Below are 19,457 nucleotides of genomic sequence, written 5' to 3' on the forward strand. Positions count from 1 at the left end.
ATACGAAGAAACAGGCTGAAGTCAATACACAGGAATCCAATAGAAGAACAGTAGATCACACCCAGGAACGCAAAAAGCAGAACCTTTATTTGGGCAAAGTCTGCAATGTCCTGGCGTCTTATATAGGCCTCTTTTGGCACCAAAACAGACGTGATGACATCTGCGTTGTGACGCAGGCGTCCATTTTGATGCTGGCATCAAGACACTGCAATGCTGGCGACGGAACGGACCGCATGGGATCCGTGGGCGCTGCCACCTTGGATAAACTGGCAAAGATGAAGGATGTCCGACCAGAGCGGCGACAGTGAGTATTCCTTACAGAAGCAAATTAAAGACAAAAGAGATCCTCTAATACCCTAGACATGAGCCCACCCTAAAAGAAATGTGGCATGCCCCTCAATTGGTTAAAAAAATATATTTAACAGTTATAACTGTTTAAACATAATCCCACTTTAAAATATGAAAAAAAAAAGCCAGCGTTTTGTCTTTTTTTATGACTTTTCGGCATACAGGATATGATGTCACTGAGATAAGATTGAAGAGGATGTAGCTTCATCTTATCTGTTTGCCAGATATAACGCGGCAAAGCGAAAAGGGTAACGTAGTGGAAAATTGGCACTTTGATGAATTTGCTGACTAATGGTTGTTCATTTGAGCGAAAATTTGCCTGGTGAAAGGGCACAAAACTTTATTGAGCTCTTTCGCTAGTGCATTGTCCTCTACACCTGTTAGTAAATTAGCGATGTCCCTGCAAAGTGTCGTTTTGTTGAATTTTTAGCTAGCAACGGCCACTTTAGTAAAATTGCCCCCATGTCTCCGTTTCTGGAGAATGATATTTCAGTCTTCTCCTACCAACAACTGTAGCTAAGAGAAACAAACAATATGGGCAACTTACTTTGACTGTCTGTAACCTTGGTGTCTCTTTAATTTAGAATTCTTATTTTCCTTAAAGCAGTATAGCATTTATTTTACTGCCACGGTATCCTATGTGATCACATTAATCTGAATAATGTTTAATAATCCAGCTAAAAAAAAACAAGGAAATTTAATTTTACCTGTTTTTTTCCAATTGCAATCTGTTTTATAAAGATACTCAAATAGGTGGATCAGTATATTATTCAGTAGACTGTTTTTTCCTACTTTTTTTTTTTTTTTTACTAACAGACTCTGTCTTAAAAATTGTATTGTAACCAAGCTCCGCATTTATGAAACATTGCAGCTCTGTGATTTGAATGATGAAACCTAGTTACTATCTTCCTGGACCTGGCTGGAAATTCAATTTCCCCGAGTTCGTTCTGTTCTACCAAAAACAAAATCAATGGGCAGAAATGAAATTTAATGCAGGAAGAATCAACTTTCATTTTTTCATTTTTACTTTCTTGAAGGATGACTTGGCTCAAGATAATAACGGGGACCGAAAGAGAGATGACATCGAGACCCTGAAAGTGGAAGGTATGATGTACTGCAGATCTGTATAGAATTTGTACTGAGATATGCTTACAAAGCAATACTAACAAGACAAAATGAGTATAAACTACATATTTTATAGCCAATATTTAAAGGGAAAACATCTAAAATCTCATTTTGGTGGGGGGGTGTACAAACTCTACAAGGGGTTGTTCACCTTTGAGTAAACTTTTAGTACATAGCAGAGAGTGATATTCTGAGTCAATTTGCAATTGGTTTTCATTCATTAGCTTTTTATTCAACAGCTCTCCAGTTTTCAGTTTGAGCAGATTTGTTGCTATTGATTTAAATAAGAGACTGCAATATGAATAAGAGAGGCCTGAATAGAAAGATGAGTGATAAAAAGTACTAATAACAAAAAATGTGTAGCTTTACAGAGCATTTGTTTTTAGGAGGGGTCAGTGGCCCCCATGTAAAAGCTGGAAAAAGTCAGAAGAAAAGGGCAAATAGTTAAAAAAAACATAAAAAATAAATAATGAGAACCAGTCGAAAAGTTGCTTAGAAATAGCCATTCTATAACATATTAAAAGGTGACTTACAAGTGAACCACCCCTTTAACACCGGGGTATTTTTGAGATACCACCACCCTGAAGAAATGTCTAGGGTTCCCCCAGCTGGTTGTGTCAATAGGCCCAGCAGACATACACACTGTAGTAACATAGTAAGTTAGGTTGAAAAAAGACACATGTCCATCAAGTTCAAGCTCTATTTTAACCTGCCTAACTGCCAGTTGATCCAGAGGAAGGCAAAAAACCCTATTTGAAGCCTCTCCGATTTGCCTCAGAGGGGAACAAATTCCTTCCAGACTCCAAAATGGACCAGTCCCTGGATCAACTTGTACTATGAGCTATCTCCCATATCCCTGTATTCCCTCACTTGCTAAACACCATCCAACCCCTTCTTATACCTATCTAATGTATCAGCCTGTACCACTGATTCAGGGAGACAATTCCACATCTTCACAGCTCTCACTGTAACAAACCACTTCCCAATATTTAGGCGGAACCTCTTTTCTTCTAATCGGAATGGGTGACCTTGTGTCAGCTGGAAAGACTTACTGTTAAATAAATCATTAGAGAGATTATTATATGATCCCCTTATATATTTATACATAGTCATCATATCACCCTTTAAGCGCCTCTTCTCCAGTGTGAACATCCCCAATTTGGCCAGTCTTTCCTCATAGCTAAGATTTTCCCTTTACCAGCTTAGTTGCCCTTCTCTGTACCCTCTCTAATACAATAATGTCCTGTTTGAGTGATGGAGACCAAAACTGTACGGCATATTCTAGATGGGGCCTTACCAGTGCTTTATGACCCCCTCCTCCCATGACTCTATGATGCAGTGCAATGTACAATACAATAATGTTCTTTATTAAGGGATTTACTAAACTCCGGTCAGACTTTTTAGGGCAAAACTTGGATTTTTCTGGGTTTTTTAGTTTGTCAGACTTTTTTTTATTTAAAAAATCAGAAAATTTAGAATTTTGATAAATAAATAGGGATGCACCGAATCCAGGATTCGGTTTGGGATTCGGCCAATTTAAGCAGGATTCGGCCGAATCCTTGTGCCTGGCCGAACCGAATCCTTAAAATCATGTGACTTTTCGTCACAAAACAAGGAAGTAAAACAATTGTGCAGCTCTCTTTTTCCCACCCCCTCACTGATTTGCATATGCAAATTAGGTTGTGGTTCGGTATTCGGTCAGATCTTTCACAAGTGGTTCGACCGAATCCAAAAGAGTGGATTCGGTGCATCCCTATAAAAAAAACCTAAATGTTAAAATAATATTAACAGGTATCTATTATCCATAATCATAAATGTTGTGGGATGTCCATCTCCCTTAGAGTCCATTTTAAGCAATTCATTCTAATTTAAAAATCGCAATAATGATACGGTACCTTGTACTTGATGTAACTAAGCTGCATGAATCCGTATCGGTGGCAAAACAGTCCTATTGGGTTAATTTAACTATTTTTAGCTGACTTAAGGTATGGTGATCCAAATTACAGAAAGATCTTTTTTTCTGGAAAGCCTAAGCATTCTGGATAATAAATGTTATAGTTGTTATCCTTTATTTCTTTTGGCTTACCTTGAGACCGGTATTTGTTTGTCTAAACAGAAGAGGGCACTCCAGCACTGAGATATAGAGTTGGTTTTTTACTGGGTTTGCAGTGGGTCTACATTAAAAAAAAAAAAAGTTTTAACACTGTTTATGTATGGTTTGGGATTTGAAGACTTTAAGGGGCCGATTCACTCAGCTCGAGTGAAGGATTCGAATGAAAAATACTTCGAATTTCGAAGTATTTTTTGGGTACTTCGACCATCGAATGGGCTACTTCGACCTTCGACTACGACCTTCGACTTCGATTCGAACGATTCGAAGTAAAAATCGTTCGACTATTCGACCATTCGATAGTCGAAGTACTTGCCCTTTAAAAAAAACTTCGACCCCCTACTTCGGCAGCTAAAAGCTACCGAAGTCAATGTTAGCCTATGGGGAAGGTCCCCATAGGCTTGCTAACCTTTTTTTGATCGAAGGATTTTCCTTCGATCGTGGGATTAAAATCCTTTGAATCGTTCGATTCGAAGGATTTAATCGTTCGATCGAACGAAAAATCCTTCGATCGTTCGATCGCAGGATTAGCGCTAAATCGACTAAGTCGAAGGATTTCAATTCGAGGGTCGAATTTCGAAGTATTTTTTACTTCGAAATTCGACCCTTAGTGAATCGGCCCCTAATAGTCAGTGGTTCTCCCTCAGGGGAATGTAGCAGTGAGATTTCTCTATGAGCTGCAATGCCAACGCCACAACTGGTAGTTTCTCAAATCCCAAAGTTGTCAACCCAAATATATAAACTCTTTGTTTGAGCCAAATAACTCTATGTTGTTTGGTTTTATCAGATACTAGAAGATCTGTTCTTCCTTAAATAATGCTAGTTACTACTAGTAATCCTGATTATAATCTCCAAACAAGCCTTATTTGTCAAAATCTGAATTTTTCCAACTATTTAAATAAAAAAAGTCAGACCAAACTAGAATCCACGATTTGACCTTATTTATTATTAAAAAACATGATTTAAAGGGGTGGTTCACATATGATGTAGAGAGTGATATTCTGAGACAATTTGCAATTGGATTTCGTAATTTGTGTTTTTTTTAAATTATTTAGCTTTTTATTCAGCAGCTCTCCAGTTTCAATTTCGGCCATCTGGTTTCTAGGGTCCAAATTACCCTAGCAACCATGCATTGATTTGAGTAAGACACTGGAATATGAATAGGAGAGGGACTGAATAGAAAGATGAGCAATAAAAACTGGCAAAGAGATAAATGTGTAGCATTTGAAAGCTGGAAAGAATCAGAAAAAGAAGGCAAAATTAAAAAAACATAAGAAATAAATAACAAAGACAAATTGAAAAGTTTGTTAGAATTGATCTCTCTATAACATACTACTGTAAAGGTGAACATAAAGGTGAACCACCTCTTTAATTGGATTGGGGACAAACCCCCAAAAATCGAGTGAAAATCCAAATCATACTATTTTTTTCCCGAATCTCTTGATTTTTTTCCCCCAAAAAAGAAGAAAAAAGAAATAGTTGATGGAGGGTAGCTGCATTTTTAGCACCACCAAAAATATTTGATGTGCCATAGCCCTGAATATCACATTTTCTATTCTTTATCAGGTGGAGAATGTGTTCACCCCTGCCCCCCTTTTCAAATAAATTCTTCATTTTTAAATAAACGTAGTGAAACATAGGTAAACGTTCAAGTGTGTAAAGTTAAAGTACATATCAGCATGCCAAATCAAACCCATGAGAGAAAATAAAAAGAAGGAGGATAGAGTGAAGAGTGGATTACGGACTTGGATTGAAAAGGAGGAAGCAACTTTCTACATCATTCTAATATAGTGTCTGTAATATCACACTACGGGGTTATTTATTAAAGTTGAATGCCAAACACTTGATCAATTTGATTTTTTATTTGACTATAAAATGCAAAATGTATTTATTATAAACCAAAAATCCAGCATCTCAGACCTGCCGAAGTTGTATATAAGTCAATGGGAGTCCCGAAAATATCCTGATCTGCACTGGGTTTCGTGCAAAAATTCAAAGATTTTGAGGTTTTCTGGGAAAAATCCAAAAACATTTTATTTTTCATGTGAAAAACGATTCAATTTTCGGATGACTTTCAAGTTTTTCCAGAACTGGAAATTTTCCGGAAAATATATTGATAAATAAGGGGAAATAACCCATACGGATTTGGTCAGAGTATATTTCAGAAAATAGTGAGATAAATTTGGACTTTGATAAATAACCCTCCAATATAGTGATAACGAAGGGGGCCCAATGGTATGTCCTAGGGACACATTTACTTAGGGTATCGAATTTCAAAGTCGATGGATTTAGCGATATTCGATCAAAGGAATATTTGTTCGATCGAACGATTAAATCCTTCAAATCGAACGATTCAAAGGATTTTAATCCATCGATCGAACGATTTTTCTTTGATCCCAAATTGGTTAGAAAGCCTATGGGGACCTTCCCCATAGGCTAACATTGAGGTTCGGTAGGTGGTCGAAGTTTTTTTTAAAGAGACAGTACTTCGACTATGGAATAGTCGAGCGATTTTTAGTTCGAATCGTTCGATTTGAAGGTCGAAGTAGCCAATTCGATGGTCGAAGTAGCCAAAAAAATACTTCGGAATTCGAAGTATTTTTTATTCTGTTCCTTCACTCGAGCTAAGTAAATGTGCCACTTAGTGTGTATTAAAATCCATCAGTTATGTAGTAAGAAGGTAAAATTCATGAGATACACCAGTGGAACCATTTCTGGGATTTATTTTTTGTGTGTGTGGTGGTTTGCTCATATCTTTAATTATAGGGATAAGGCTGGATTTCCATAATTTGCATTACCTTTTTTCAATATTATAGTTACACCTGCCTTCATCCCATTTCACCATACTAGGCATTATTAAAGAGTCTGTAAAGATTAAAAATAATAACCTGGTGCAATTTAGTGGCTATGATTTATATAGCACCCCCCGATTACTGATTTTACTTGAGTCACATCCTAGGACCCCAAGAGCATTATAAACATTTGCTTGTTTTGTGCAGATCTAAATCTGACCTGTCAAGAGGATGGAAACCTTCAGTCTGATGACAGTCAAAACTCAGCACTTGCAGACTCTCAGGTGATGCTGTAATAAACTATGGAACAAAGTCGAAATTTACTAAGTATATACAAATCTCACAAGACTTTAATGTGTAAAAGATTAGACCAGATACCATTAATCACAAGGGCAGGGTAAAAGTAATATGAAGGAAGCTGGAGTAAAAACCCTATCTTTTTGTAGTTCAAATGTTAGGAAGCCCTAAGTGATTGTATTTACTTACCTGAAACTCCGGGCCGGTGCTCCTATCAGCAGAAAACTGCACCGGCCCGGGGTTATACCAGTGAGCACCACAGAGCGATCTCCTTCCGTTTTCCTCTTTCCTTCTTTAAATAAAAAGTCAGCTATTCGTTCAACTGTGCATGCGTCTGCCCCGAGAAATTTGAAGAAAGAAGAAGCCGGAAGAGGTTCACTCCATGGTGTTCACTGGTATAATCCCGGGCCGGTGCAGTTTTCTCCCCAATCACTTGGGGGTGCCTAACATTTGGCACCCCCAAGTGTAAAAAGCTTTTCTTTCTCATTTAAGGCAAAGTAATTAAAGTGTTAAATAGTATTTACTGTATTTACATCGGAAATCAGATATCCCTCTTTTATTACCTAGCATAGGGCTAGCCCTCAATGGCAGATAAATATTGTATCATATAAAAGTGTATATTGAGCTCAATTTAAATATATTCTTCTTTTGTCTAGAAGGAAAAAACATCACAGGCAGCACCACCAGCCTTTGGGCGTAAAACAAGGTCTGGCAGGATCTTTCAAAAGCCAGTAAGTCCCAAAACAATTGACAGGTTTTTGTGTTGGTGACTTTATTACTTTTGTTTTGTGTGAGCAGAGAGAAGGGCCATTGCTTTGACCACCCGCTTTATAGATAATGGGTCTGGGAAATCTTTTTGTGCTGGACTCCATCACTGCTGAATATACACAAGTTATTTCTTCACTAGGAAACTTTGGGCTACTTCGGAAAGTGGAAATCTCCATTGGATTATATTAAAGTCTGTGGCGATCAATAAGCATATTTACATTACAGTATGGAACCTGTTATCCAGAATGCTCGGGACCTGGGGTCTTCCGGATAATGGATCTTTCTGTAATTTGGATCTTCATACTTTTAAGTCAACTAGAAAATCCTTTAACGATTAAAGGAATACTGTAATGGGAAAACATGTTTTTTCAAAATGCATCAGTTAATAGTGCTGCTCCAGCAGAATTCTGCACTGAAATCCATTTCTCAAAAGAGCAAACAGATTTTTTTGTATTGAATTTTGAAATCTGACATGGGGCTAGATATATTGTCAGTTTCCCAGCTGCCCCATTCATGTGACTTATGCCTGCACTTTAGGATGGAACTGCTTTCTGGCAGGCTGTTGTTTCTCCTACTCAATGTAACTGAATGTGTCTCAGTGGGACCTGGATTTTACTATTGAGTGTTGTTCTTAGATCTACCAGGCAGCTGTTATCTTGTGTTAGGGAGCTGCTATCTGGTTACCTTCCCATTGTTTTGTTGTTAGGCTGCTGGGGGAAAGGGAGGGGGCGATATCACTCAACTTGCAGTAAAGAGTGACTGAAGTTTATCAGAGCACAAGTCACATGACTGGAGGCATGTGGTAAAATGACAATATGTCTAGCCCCATGTCAGATTTCAAAATTAAATATAAAAGAAATCTGTTTGCTCTTTTGAGAAATGGATTTCAGTGCAGAATTCTGATGGAGCAGCTCTATTAACTGATGCGTTTTGAAAAAAACATATTTTCCCATGACAGTATCCCTTTAAATAAAGCCAACAGGCAAATTCTGCTTCCAATAAGGATTAATTATATCTTAGTTGGGATCAAATAGAAGCTACTGTTTTATTATAACAGAGAAATTATTATTTTGATATATTTTTATATTATATATAACATTTATTTATACAGCGCCAGCATATTCGCAGCACCGATGGAATGAATATTTCTTAGCTGAAGCAGGCTGCCTTGAAATGCACTTGATAAACCCAATTATGGCTATTTTGTCTAAAACCTACACTGCCCAAGAGAAACTTGCCTATGTTTCTACCTGTTATTCTTGTATACCATGATTCAGGATTTGACTTCATTGCTAATTGATTTTAATTTATAGTGTGTTTTAAAATCTGGCATCAAAATGGTTAGCAGGTTTGCATGGCAGCTAAACACAAAAATTCAAATTGATGTTTGGTGAAAGACAGTCGTGTATGATTCAAGCAATTGGAATGTATTGTATGTTCTATATCTAAGGTGGTGCGGAAGGTGGTTTTCTTTTCTTGCTGCAGTTTCCCCGCACATTATTATTCAGGTTTAATGACAATACTTTGCTAAGAGTTAAGTTGCTCTATAACTAGGGTAACATAAAGCAGGTTGTGAGAACAGCACAGGAAGTTTATTCTCCCAGCTTGCTGAAGCCATTAACTCCACAAGCACAGTCATATAACATATATCCATTTGTTCAAGATAATGGCTTAAAGGGGAACTATCGGGAAAATTAAAATTGAATATAAGCATTAGCATACTGAAATAAGAAGCTTTCTAAATATGATCAATTAAAAATGTTGTACTGTTTCTGAAATAATCAAGTTTATCTTCACTCTCAGCCTCTGTTTCTCTTCATTCTGTCTTGTAGGAGTTGGGTGTCAGATGTTGATTGTAGGGATGCACCGAATCCACTATTTTGGGTTCACCCGAACCCCCGAATCCTTCGTGAATACCTTCGTGAATCCGAATTTCAAATGCAAATGGGGGAAGGGGAAAAAATTTTTTACTTCCTTGTTTTGTGACAAAAAGTGAGGCGATTTCCCTCCCTGCCCCTAATTTGCATAAGCAAATTAGGATTCGGTTTTGCCAAATCCTGCTGAAAAAGGCCAAATCCCTAACCGAATCCTGGATTCGATGCATCCCTAGTTGACAGTTAAATCCAATATATGTTTTAGGGAGGACTCCCTTTTCTAGCAGATGAATTAGAGTTCACTCAAATAACAGACTCCAGTACAAACAAAATCTAACAAAATAACTGATTTAGGTATCGGTATGGGACCTGTTATCCAGAATGCTCAGGACCTGGGGTTTTCTGGATAATGGATGTTTCCATAATTTGGATCTTCATACCTTAAGTCTACTAGAAAATCATGTAAACATTAAATAAACCGTCTGGTTTTCCAATAATTATTTCCAATAAGGATTAATTATATCTTAGTTTTATTATTACAGAGAAAAATAAATTATTTTTATGAATGTGCATTATTTGGATAAAATGGAGTCTATGGGGCAAATTTACTAACCGGCGAAAATTCGGCATCGACGGCTTTGTAGGAATCGCAACACTTCACCAGGCGAAAATTTGCTCAGACAACGCTTATTTACTATAATGCAAAGTTTCGTCCTGGGCGTTGGTCCGTGGCGAATTCTCACTAGCATTACTTCAGCAATGCGAGTAAGTCAAAGCGAAGAGGTCTAACACTCCTAATTTGCATGGAAGATCTATGCACTCCAATGCACCTCGTCTGGCGAAGGCAAGTCTGACGAAAGAGGTGACGTTCAGTAAAATCCGAATTTTAGTGAATTTGCGGAGTAACGTCCATTCGCCAGAGCGAAAAGTCGCCTGGCGTTAGAGTGCGAATCACCTCTAGCGCCTGCCTTTTCGCTAGCGAAGTTACGCCTGCACCCGTTAGTAAATCAGCGAAGTCCCTGAAAGCGGTAATGCTGGCCAATCGTTGCCAGTGTTAGTCACTTTGCCCTTTAGTAAAATTGTTCCTAATAGAGATGGCCTTTCCATAATTCTGAGCTTTCTGGATAATGGGTTTCCAGATAACTGATCCTATACCTCTACAAATTCTGTATGTAGAGTGGAAATATTTCTGGTAATTTTAAAAGAGTGAGCTCTAATACATCTTTTAGACTGCCCCTAAGGCAGCATTGGATCTAACTGTCATTCAAAATCAGACTCCCAACTTGATTATTTCAGAAATGTGTAATTGATTATATTTAGAAAATTTCTTATTTTATTATGATGAAGCTGATATTAAATTGTCATTTTCGCGATAGTTCCCTTTTAAACAAAGAGAACAATGATTACACAATATCTAATCGTGTTTGCCTGTGGGCCAATCAGGTAGATGCCAGACGGCCATGGATGGACCAAGCATTGCGGAGGTATTAATGTAAATATGCTTATTGATATTATCATACCATCTTTCCTACTATAATCATTGCGTGTGTGGTGGGAGACAAGCCGATATCATACATTTCTCAGCAGCATCTCTGGAGTAGTAGCAACTATTGTATCAAGTCTAATAGCTGCCTGTAATAAAATTCAGGGATTCTGCTCAGCAGGGACAAAGATAACAAATGTATCAACTAAATGTATCAATTTGGAACAGTTTACAGGGTCGGCGACCCCCCTCCCAGAGCTGCTTTAGAAGATGAAAAATTACACTTTACACTTCAATATTAGAAAAACATAGAAAATAGAAAGTAATTGGAAAAGGGTGTTATTGCTGGTAATCTATCTGAAAACAAGTAGTTGTTTGAAGGTGAACAGCCCCTTTAAGGTTAGTTTAGTGGATGAAAGATCTTTGGTACAACTAATGATTGTGGGAAAGATTGTAATTGTAGCATGTATGGGCCACCTTAAGTCTTATAGTACACTGGGCATTTTGACAGTCCAAGAACCATAATCCCCCCCTATCTGGCTGTTGCCTCAAGTTATTGAATAAAAAGTAGGAATGCATCTTTCGGCCGAATACCGGAACGAATCCTAATTTGCATATGCTAATTAGGGGAGGGAAGGGGAAAACCTTTTTTACTTCCTTGTTTTGTGACAAAAAGTCACGCAATTTCCCTCCCCACCCTTAATTTGCATATGCAAATTAGGATTCGGATCGGCCGGGCGGAAGGATTCAGCAGAATCCCGCTGAAAAAGGCCGAATCTCAAACCGAATCCTGGATTCAATGACAGATGGACTTCTGCTTCAGCTGACAGTGGCAGTCAAAAAACCACTAGCCTAGCACTTTACAACATTGAGGGACTTATTTATTAAAGTCCAATTGTTTTCTGGTTGGATTTTTAAAGGGAAAACTGTTTTTTCGGAAGAAAAAAAAAACATTGAATATATTGTGATTTATTAAACCCGGATGCTACTAAAAGTCTGAATAAAAAATTACTACAACTCAAACCTACTTAGGTCATGTAGAAGTCGACGGCAGATGTCCTGTTTACAATTGGAAGATATCATGATATCAATAATCCAAATAATTTGTGGATTTCTGAAAAAAATCAGTTTTCAAATTTGAAAAAATCATACAATTCAGATTTGTTTGTATACTTTTATCAAGTCTTTGCTCGCACCAGATTTTTTAGAGTAAATTTATTAATAAATATTATTATTACATTGCTCATTATCGCTAAGAAAAGGTTAGCGTTAACACCTGCTCTGGAGTTTCAAACACTTTGCAATTGCAAAGTCTAATATATACACTGCGAATGTCTGCAAAAGCAATTGGTTGCAAACTTTGCGAGAAAGTAGTTGAGGTCTGTAATCGGTCAAAAAGGACACAAACCTGGTCGCTAACGTTTTCAGTGGTGTCTGGGAATGTTTTTTGCTCTAACGACACATATTACATTTCCCCATATGTTTCCATCTATTTTCACATTGCGCCAACATAAGTGGGGTTGATGCATAAAAATCAGGCCCCAATGCACCGTCTGTCCAGAGAGGTGTTTATGAATGAATCCATCATATTTCATTCAAGTTAATGAATAACGTATCTGTTAGATTACTACTGGTGGTTTTCTTTTCATCCTCACCACCTGTTACGGCAGTGCCTTTTAGATAAATTAACTTATGTGCACAATGTAACACACCCGGGTTTATTTGCTATGTGGACAATGACTTGTGTAAAGAGTGGATTAAAATCCTGTCCTGGTACTCGGATACACGAATGGGTAGAGGTCAGTGAGGCTGCTGAGTACATACAGGAGGCATTTGTTGACCTATAAAATTGCGTATTCACTCTTGCCTTGGTCATAATATATATATGTGTGTTGAATATACCTTAGACCAGGGATCTCCAACCTTTTGAACCCATGAGCAACATTCAGAAGCAAAAGGAGTTGGGGAGCAACACTAGCATGAAAAATGTTCTTGGGGTGCCAAATAAGTATGGTGAGTGGCCATTTTTAGCCCCTATGTGGATTGTCAATCTACATTGAGGCTCTGCTTGGCAGCACTAGGAATAAATTCAGATTTAGGGAGCACCATCCATCACATTAGAGAGACAGTAAAATGGTGTGCAGGGTTAAATTATGAATTGTAACTGAAAAAAGAGAAAAGAAAAGCTAACCCTAAAGAGTGCACCTCCCCATCACTGGATCCAATGACTCAAAGAACAAATTAAAACTTAACTTTTACTAATAATTTACATAAAAACCAGGAGGAAAGTCCAGGAAAATATTAAAATGATGGTTAAGCTCAGGGGGATAAATGGACTGTAATTGGGTTATGAGATATATACAGGCCGCGAGGCAGAAAGTAGACCAATCATTTGGGTCTTGGGATAACCACGGGGTAGGAGTAGGGGTAAATAACCAATTAACTGGAAAAGAGTGGGTATCAAGCCCAATCCTCAATTCACCATCTACCCCTTCACCCTCAGTTGAACCCTCCCAATTCAATGGAAAGAGAAACGAGTGAATACTGTGCCAATAAATACGTATGGACACTAATCAGGGTCACAGACCCACACACACAGTCCCCCTGCGGCACAATCCGCAGCCGCCGGTAGTAGAAAAATAATCTCCTGCTTTGAGACCACTGGGAGCAACATCCAAGGGGCTGGAGAGCAACATGTTACTCACGAGCTACTGGTTGGGGATCACTGCCTTAGAGTTCCATGACCTGAACAAAATAACTCTGCCTGTGGCCCTGTGCTTTTATATGGTCATGAAACTCCCTGTGACTTCTAGGGGGTTATTTATCAAAATCCGAAAATATCTCATTATTTTCTGAAATATACTCCAAGCAAATCTGCTGGAGTTATTTACCCCTATTTATCAATACATTTTCCAGAAAAATTCAGGAGAAAAAATCGTTCAAAATTTTCAAATTTTCCACCTGAAAACTCTTTTTTTTCTGGATTTTTGCCCATAGTTCTTCTTGTAGGCTGCCAGTCCACATAGGGGCTACCTATGTAAATAGCCAATCTCAGCCCTTATTTGGCACCCCAAGGGACTTTTTCATGCTTGTGTTGCTCCCCAACTCCTTTTACATTTGAATGTGGCTCACACCTAAAAAAGGTTGGGCACCCCTGCCATAGACGTTAAGATTTTCCTCTCGATAAAGGGGTTGTTCACCTTTGAGTTAACTTTTAGTATGATTAAGAAAACAATATTCTGAGACAATTTGCAATTGGTTTTCATTTTGTATTATCTATGGTTTTTGAGTTATTTAGCTTTTTATTCAGCAGCACTCCAGTTTGCAATTTCAGCAATCTGGTTGCTAGGGTCCAAACTACCCTAGCAACCATGCATTGATTTGAATGAGAATATGGAATATTAATAGGGGAGGGTCAGAACAGAAAGATGAGTAATAAAAAGTAGCAATAACAATAAGGGGCAAATTTACTTAAGGTCGAATAGCGAGGGTAAATTAACCTGCCGAATTGAAATCCTTCGACTTCAAAAACATCGAAGTCAAAGGATTTACCACCAATCGTTCGATTCGAAGGATTTTAATCCCCATAGGCTAACATTGACTTTGGTAGGTTTTAGGTGGCGAACTAGGGGGTCAAAGTTTTTTTTAAAGAGACAGTACTTCGACTATCGAATGGTCGAATAGTCGAACGATTTTTAGTTGGAATCGTTCGATTCGAAGGTCGAAGTAGCCCATTTGATGGTCGAAGTAGCCAAAAAAAACATTTGAAATTCGAAGATTTTTCCTCTATTCCTTCACTCGAGCTAAGTAAATGGGCTCCTAGATGTGTAGCTATAGAGAGTATTTTTTTAGAGTGGGTCAATGATCCCCTTTTGAAAGCTACAAAGAGTCAGGAGAAGAAGGCAAATAATTTAAAAACGATAAAAAATAAATAATGAAGACAAATTGAAAGGTTGTTTAGAATAGGCCATTCTATAACATGCTAAAAGATAACCTGAAGGTGAACCACCCCTTTAACCACTGATTTTAGTGAGATCCGACAAACCATTCAAATTATCGTGAGATTAGTAGGGACAGAACGATCGCGGATCTAACCATTTTTCGTCTGTCAGAAAATCAGTCGGGCAGGTTCGAAAATTTTCATCGGTCACAGTGAAATGTATCCATTGTCCAATTGTTTGCAGGGCCAAGCAGGCAGTTACCTACAGTTTTCCTAGATTTTTTCGTATGATTTTCATGATTTATTTTGTTTTTTGCTGCACTAGAATTTTTCCAGAAAATGTATTGATAAATAAGGTGAAATAACCCAAGCGGATTTGGTCGGAGTATATTTCAGAGAATGAGATATTTTCAGATTTTGATAAATAACCCCCATAATGTTGGAGTAATGTTTTATATATAACTGTTTTATTTGAGTTAAACAACAAGGTGTGTACACGTCTGGATAATTATATGTACAATATTTACTTTCTATATATGTAAAAAAAAAATTGTATTTATTTACTGTTTTTTGTTTCAGCCAGTTAAGAAGGTTCCTATTCAGTATTCAATATGTTACTACCACTTACAATTTGCATTGCTTCTGTTTTTCTTCTGTTTGCACGAAAGGATCTTGAATTAAAAAATCAGAAAGAATCAGCCAGGGCTTCCAAAGGGAATCAGCAAGTACGAAAGCCAGAGAAGAGGGTGAGAATGCCAAGTGGAAATTGAAAGCTGTTTAAAGGGGATTTAATTACAAAATATTTACTCAGAAGTTGAAGTTTGCTAGAGGACACTTGGAAGATAGCTAGAGGGCACAACATGTAGTTAGTAGTATATATAACATTAGGAACTGATAACTTACAGATAAAGTTCTCTATATAAGGCATAGACTTCCAGTAGATGTAGGGGGATTATGCTCGAAAGTAAAGTACTATGGGAGATATAAGGATTTAATCAGTGGGGCCAGAGGATGAACTTAAAGGAGAATTAAAAATTCTAATTTTATATGAGTTTCATCATACTGGAATAAGATGCTTTCTAAATACAATCAATTACAATTCTGCATTGTTTGTGAAATAATCAAGTTTATCTTCACTATCCCTCTCTCAGCATCTGTTTCTCTTCATTCTCTCTTCATGCAGCAGGTGGGTGTCAGATATTCATTGACAGTTAGATCCAATATATCTTATGGGGGGGCTTCCTGTCCCAGCAGATTAATTAGAACTCACTCAAATAACTGATTCTAGTACAAACAAAATTTAACAAAATAACTGCTTTTTGCACAAATTCTGCACGTAGAGAGACATGATGTCTGGTGAGTTTAATAGAATGAGTTCTAATACATCTTCTAGGCAAAAGGAGCCCCCCTATAAGATATATTGGATCATTCATCTGACGCCCAACTCCTGGAGGTGTCAGATATTCATTGGCAGTTGGATCCAATATATCTTATAGGGGGTCTCCTTTCCCAGCAGATGAATTAGAACTCATTCAAATAACTGATTCCAGTACAAACAAAATCAAACACAGTAACTGCCTTTTACATTAATCCTGCATGTAGAGAGACATGATTTTAATAGCGTGAACTCTAATAATCTTCTAGGCAAAAGTAGCCCCCCTATAACATATATTGGGTCTAACTGTCAATGATTATCTGACCCCTAATAAAAGAATTTCACTAACTTTCTTTATTAACGTGTTTCCTAAAAAACTACAGTACACACAAGGATAAAATTGAATTGTTTAAAAAAGAAGAGAAAGGACAAAGAACCTTGTTTGTGTCTGTAAATTGCCTTAATATTTAGATTTAACCCTCACTTCTATGGACAATGTATCAATTGGCTTGATGACCAACTTTTTCCACCTAGTTCAATGGAAAAATTATCTGACCCCAACTGCTGCATGAAGACAGAATGAAGAGAAACAGATGCTGAGAGAGGAATAGTGAAGATAAACTTAATTATTTCAGAAACTATACAGAATATTTAATTGATTATATGAAGAATGTTCCTAATTTCAGTATGCTGCAGTTTATATTACATTTTCAGTTTCACAATAGTTCCCCTTTAATAGCAGGGTTTTCAACATTTTTTATGTCATGCTTGGTAACTTGCTTTCACCTTCCTATCACAGAGCCAGAGTTTTGAAATCACTGGAAGTCAAGAAGACCCAGCTGTTGCAAAGAGAAGAAAGTTTAGTGAGCCAAGGACCCCTTTAAATTAATTCAATTTGTTCTATAAACTTTGTTCTCTACAGTGCGGTTTTGTGCAAAAACAATACAGGTTGTAGTTACACTACCTAGTTTCAAGTTCTTTGCAGACATATGAAGATAGTCCAGTGTTAATCTAGATCTTACAGACACACTGGGGCTCATTTATCAACACTGAGCAAATTTGCCCATGGGCAATTACCCATAACAACCAATCAGTAATTCGCTTTTTAAAGACAGCTGCAAGTAGAACAATGAATGCAGCAATTTCATTGTTTGCCATGAGTTACTGCCCATGGGCAGATTTGCCCAGTGTTTATAAATGAGCCCCACTGTGTAATGAACTTAATTGAAAAACAACTCAATATTACAAGGCTTATGTCACACTGAGCTCTTTCATTAAAACAGCGTCATTTCGGACAGAAACATTCAATGACATTGACACACTTGTACATATGCTGCTATACTTTCCTCAGTGCCCAGGATTGTTTTTGGGGCTACCACACCTGAATTTGTAGGACCTCAAAAACTATGGAGCGCCAGCAGTCAGGTTATTTCCAACAGCCTGACATCCTAAAGTGCTCCTGAACTTGGGGCTTGGGCAGCTTTCACTCCAAAAATAGTGCAATTTGAAAAGAAAATAACTATTGCCTGGGTATCGGTTCCTGAGAATGAGACAGCAGCAAATTTACAAATGTGTCCATAGCTGATTGTACATGAAAGTGCAGAGCTGCTTCTGATTTACCGTATGAAATAGAAATACAAAAAGTTTCCATTAGGTCACATTAAGTACATTGTTATGAATGTTATATAATTAGATTAACTACAGTACTATTTACTATGCTAGGTAACATCGGCTAGTACCCAACTGACTGAACTCATATCAAAAAAAGAGAGGATTTTTTCCTGTAAATTTAGAAAGAAAGTTCACCAGAAAACAAATCTATATTTGTAATGGGGTTATCTATAAGAAAAACAAAGGTGTGTATGGAAACCAATGTCAAATAGAAACACTTAATTCTAGGTGTTAAGTATTAACACAATTTTTATGACCACAATTTAATCCACAGCAGATTAAATCCTACAAACAAAAGTCTCCCCTGGCAACAAAAAAAAACCATATCAATTAATTTGTAGTCAATATGACTCACGATGAGTATTTGGAAAGGAATAAACAAAGAAATGCATTTTATTACACGAATAAAAGGTTGTAACTTATATGTTTTATTAGCTAATTGTAGAATTATTTTAGTGTTACTTCCCTGTTCTGTTACAGATTCTGTTCAAGAATTTAATTCAGTATTAAAAAAAAAAAAGTTCTTGATTAAAATAATTTTCTTACTCTATATTCAATGTTCATTTCTAGTGAGTAATGCACTGCACCTTGCTTTCTGGCAGATAAGGCAGCAACAATGAACTCCACACATATTTCCATTTAGATGAAAACAATGATGGTCGAAATGTATTGTCTTTAAAGGGGAAGGAAACCTAGTCAGCGCAAACCCCCCCACCCCCCCCCTCCCGTTTGTTGCCCACCCTCCCTCCTCCCCCCTGGCCTACCCGTCCCGCTGGGCAAATGCCCCTAACTTGTTACTTACCCTTCTGCGCAGGTCCAGTCCAGGGAGTTCACAGACGACATCTTCTTCCACGCGATCTTCTTCCTGCTTTGAACTGCGCATGCGCAGTAGGGGCATTTCGCCGGTACGATCTACTGCGCATGTGCGTGACTTTTGGCGCATGCGCAGTAGATCCGTACCGGCGAAATGCCCCTACTGCGCATGCGCAAAAACGCCGTTCAAAGCAGGAAGAAGATCGCGTGGAAGAAGATGTCGTCTGTGAACTCCCTGGACTGGACCTGCGCAGAAGGGTAAGTAACAAGTTAGGGGCATTTGCCCAGCGGGACGGGTAGGCCAGGGGGGAGGAGGGAGGGTGGGCAACAAATGGGAGGGGGGGTGGGGGGTTTGCGCCGACTAGGTTTCCTTCCCCTTTAAAAGAAAATGATCTGAAAACTGAAGCTGGAAATATTAGCATCTACGTATTTCTCCCTGTTGGTTTAAAGCTGTTTACAGAACTAATCAATATCCAACTGCCGCCTTTGGTGTATGTTCTGTTTGTTCATTTCAGCCTTTTCAGTCTATGGGGCAGATTTACTAAACGTGAAAGTGGCCGTCGCTAGTGAAAATTTGCCAGAAATCCGATCCGCAGGGACAGCGGCAATTTTCTAACAGGCGTAGAGGACAATTCACTAGCAAAAGAGACCATCGCTAGTGTATTTTCACGCCCTTTTGCCAAGTGCATTTTCGCTCAGGTGAACGATCGTTACTCCGCAAATTCACTAAAGTGCGAATTTTACAGAATGTTACCTCTTTCGCCAGAGTTTCCTTCGTCAGCTTAAACCTGGTGAACTGATAAGTTGAAGCCACATCCTCCTCAGTCTTATGTCAGTGATATAATATCCTGTATCCTGAAA

General features: G+C 38.0%; 1 protein-coding gene across 4 annotated transcripts in view; it reads left to right on the plus strand.

The window, feature by feature from the left end:
- hormad1.S (HORMA domain containing 1 S homeolog) overlaps positions 1–18,333 on the plus strand; it is a 40,742-nt gene extending 22,409 nt beyond the window's left edge. Inside the window, exons 11-15 of one of the 4 annotated variants that reach the window (XM_018232104.2) lie at positions 1,386–1,452; positions 6,583–6,659; positions 7,329–7,403; positions 15,406–15,483; positions 16,912–18,333. In XM_018232104.2, the coding sequence (XP_018087593.1) occupies positions 1,386–1,452; positions 6,583–6,659; positions 7,329–7,403; positions 15,406–15,483; positions 16,912–17,001 (387 nt within the window). In that variant the 3' untranslated portion in view covers positions 17,002–18,333. 4 annotated transcript variants of the gene reach the window in all.
- The last annotated feature ends 1,124 nt before the right edge of the window (positions 18,334–19,457 follow it).

The sequence above is a fragment of the Xenopus laevis genome, chromosome 8S (assembly GCF_017654675.1).
Source record: "Xenopus laevis strain J_2021 chromosome 8S, Xenopus_laevis_v10.1, whole genome shotgun sequence".
Lineage (NCBI taxonomy): Eukaryota > Metazoa > Chordata > Amphibia > Anura > Pipidae > Xenopus > Xenopus laevis.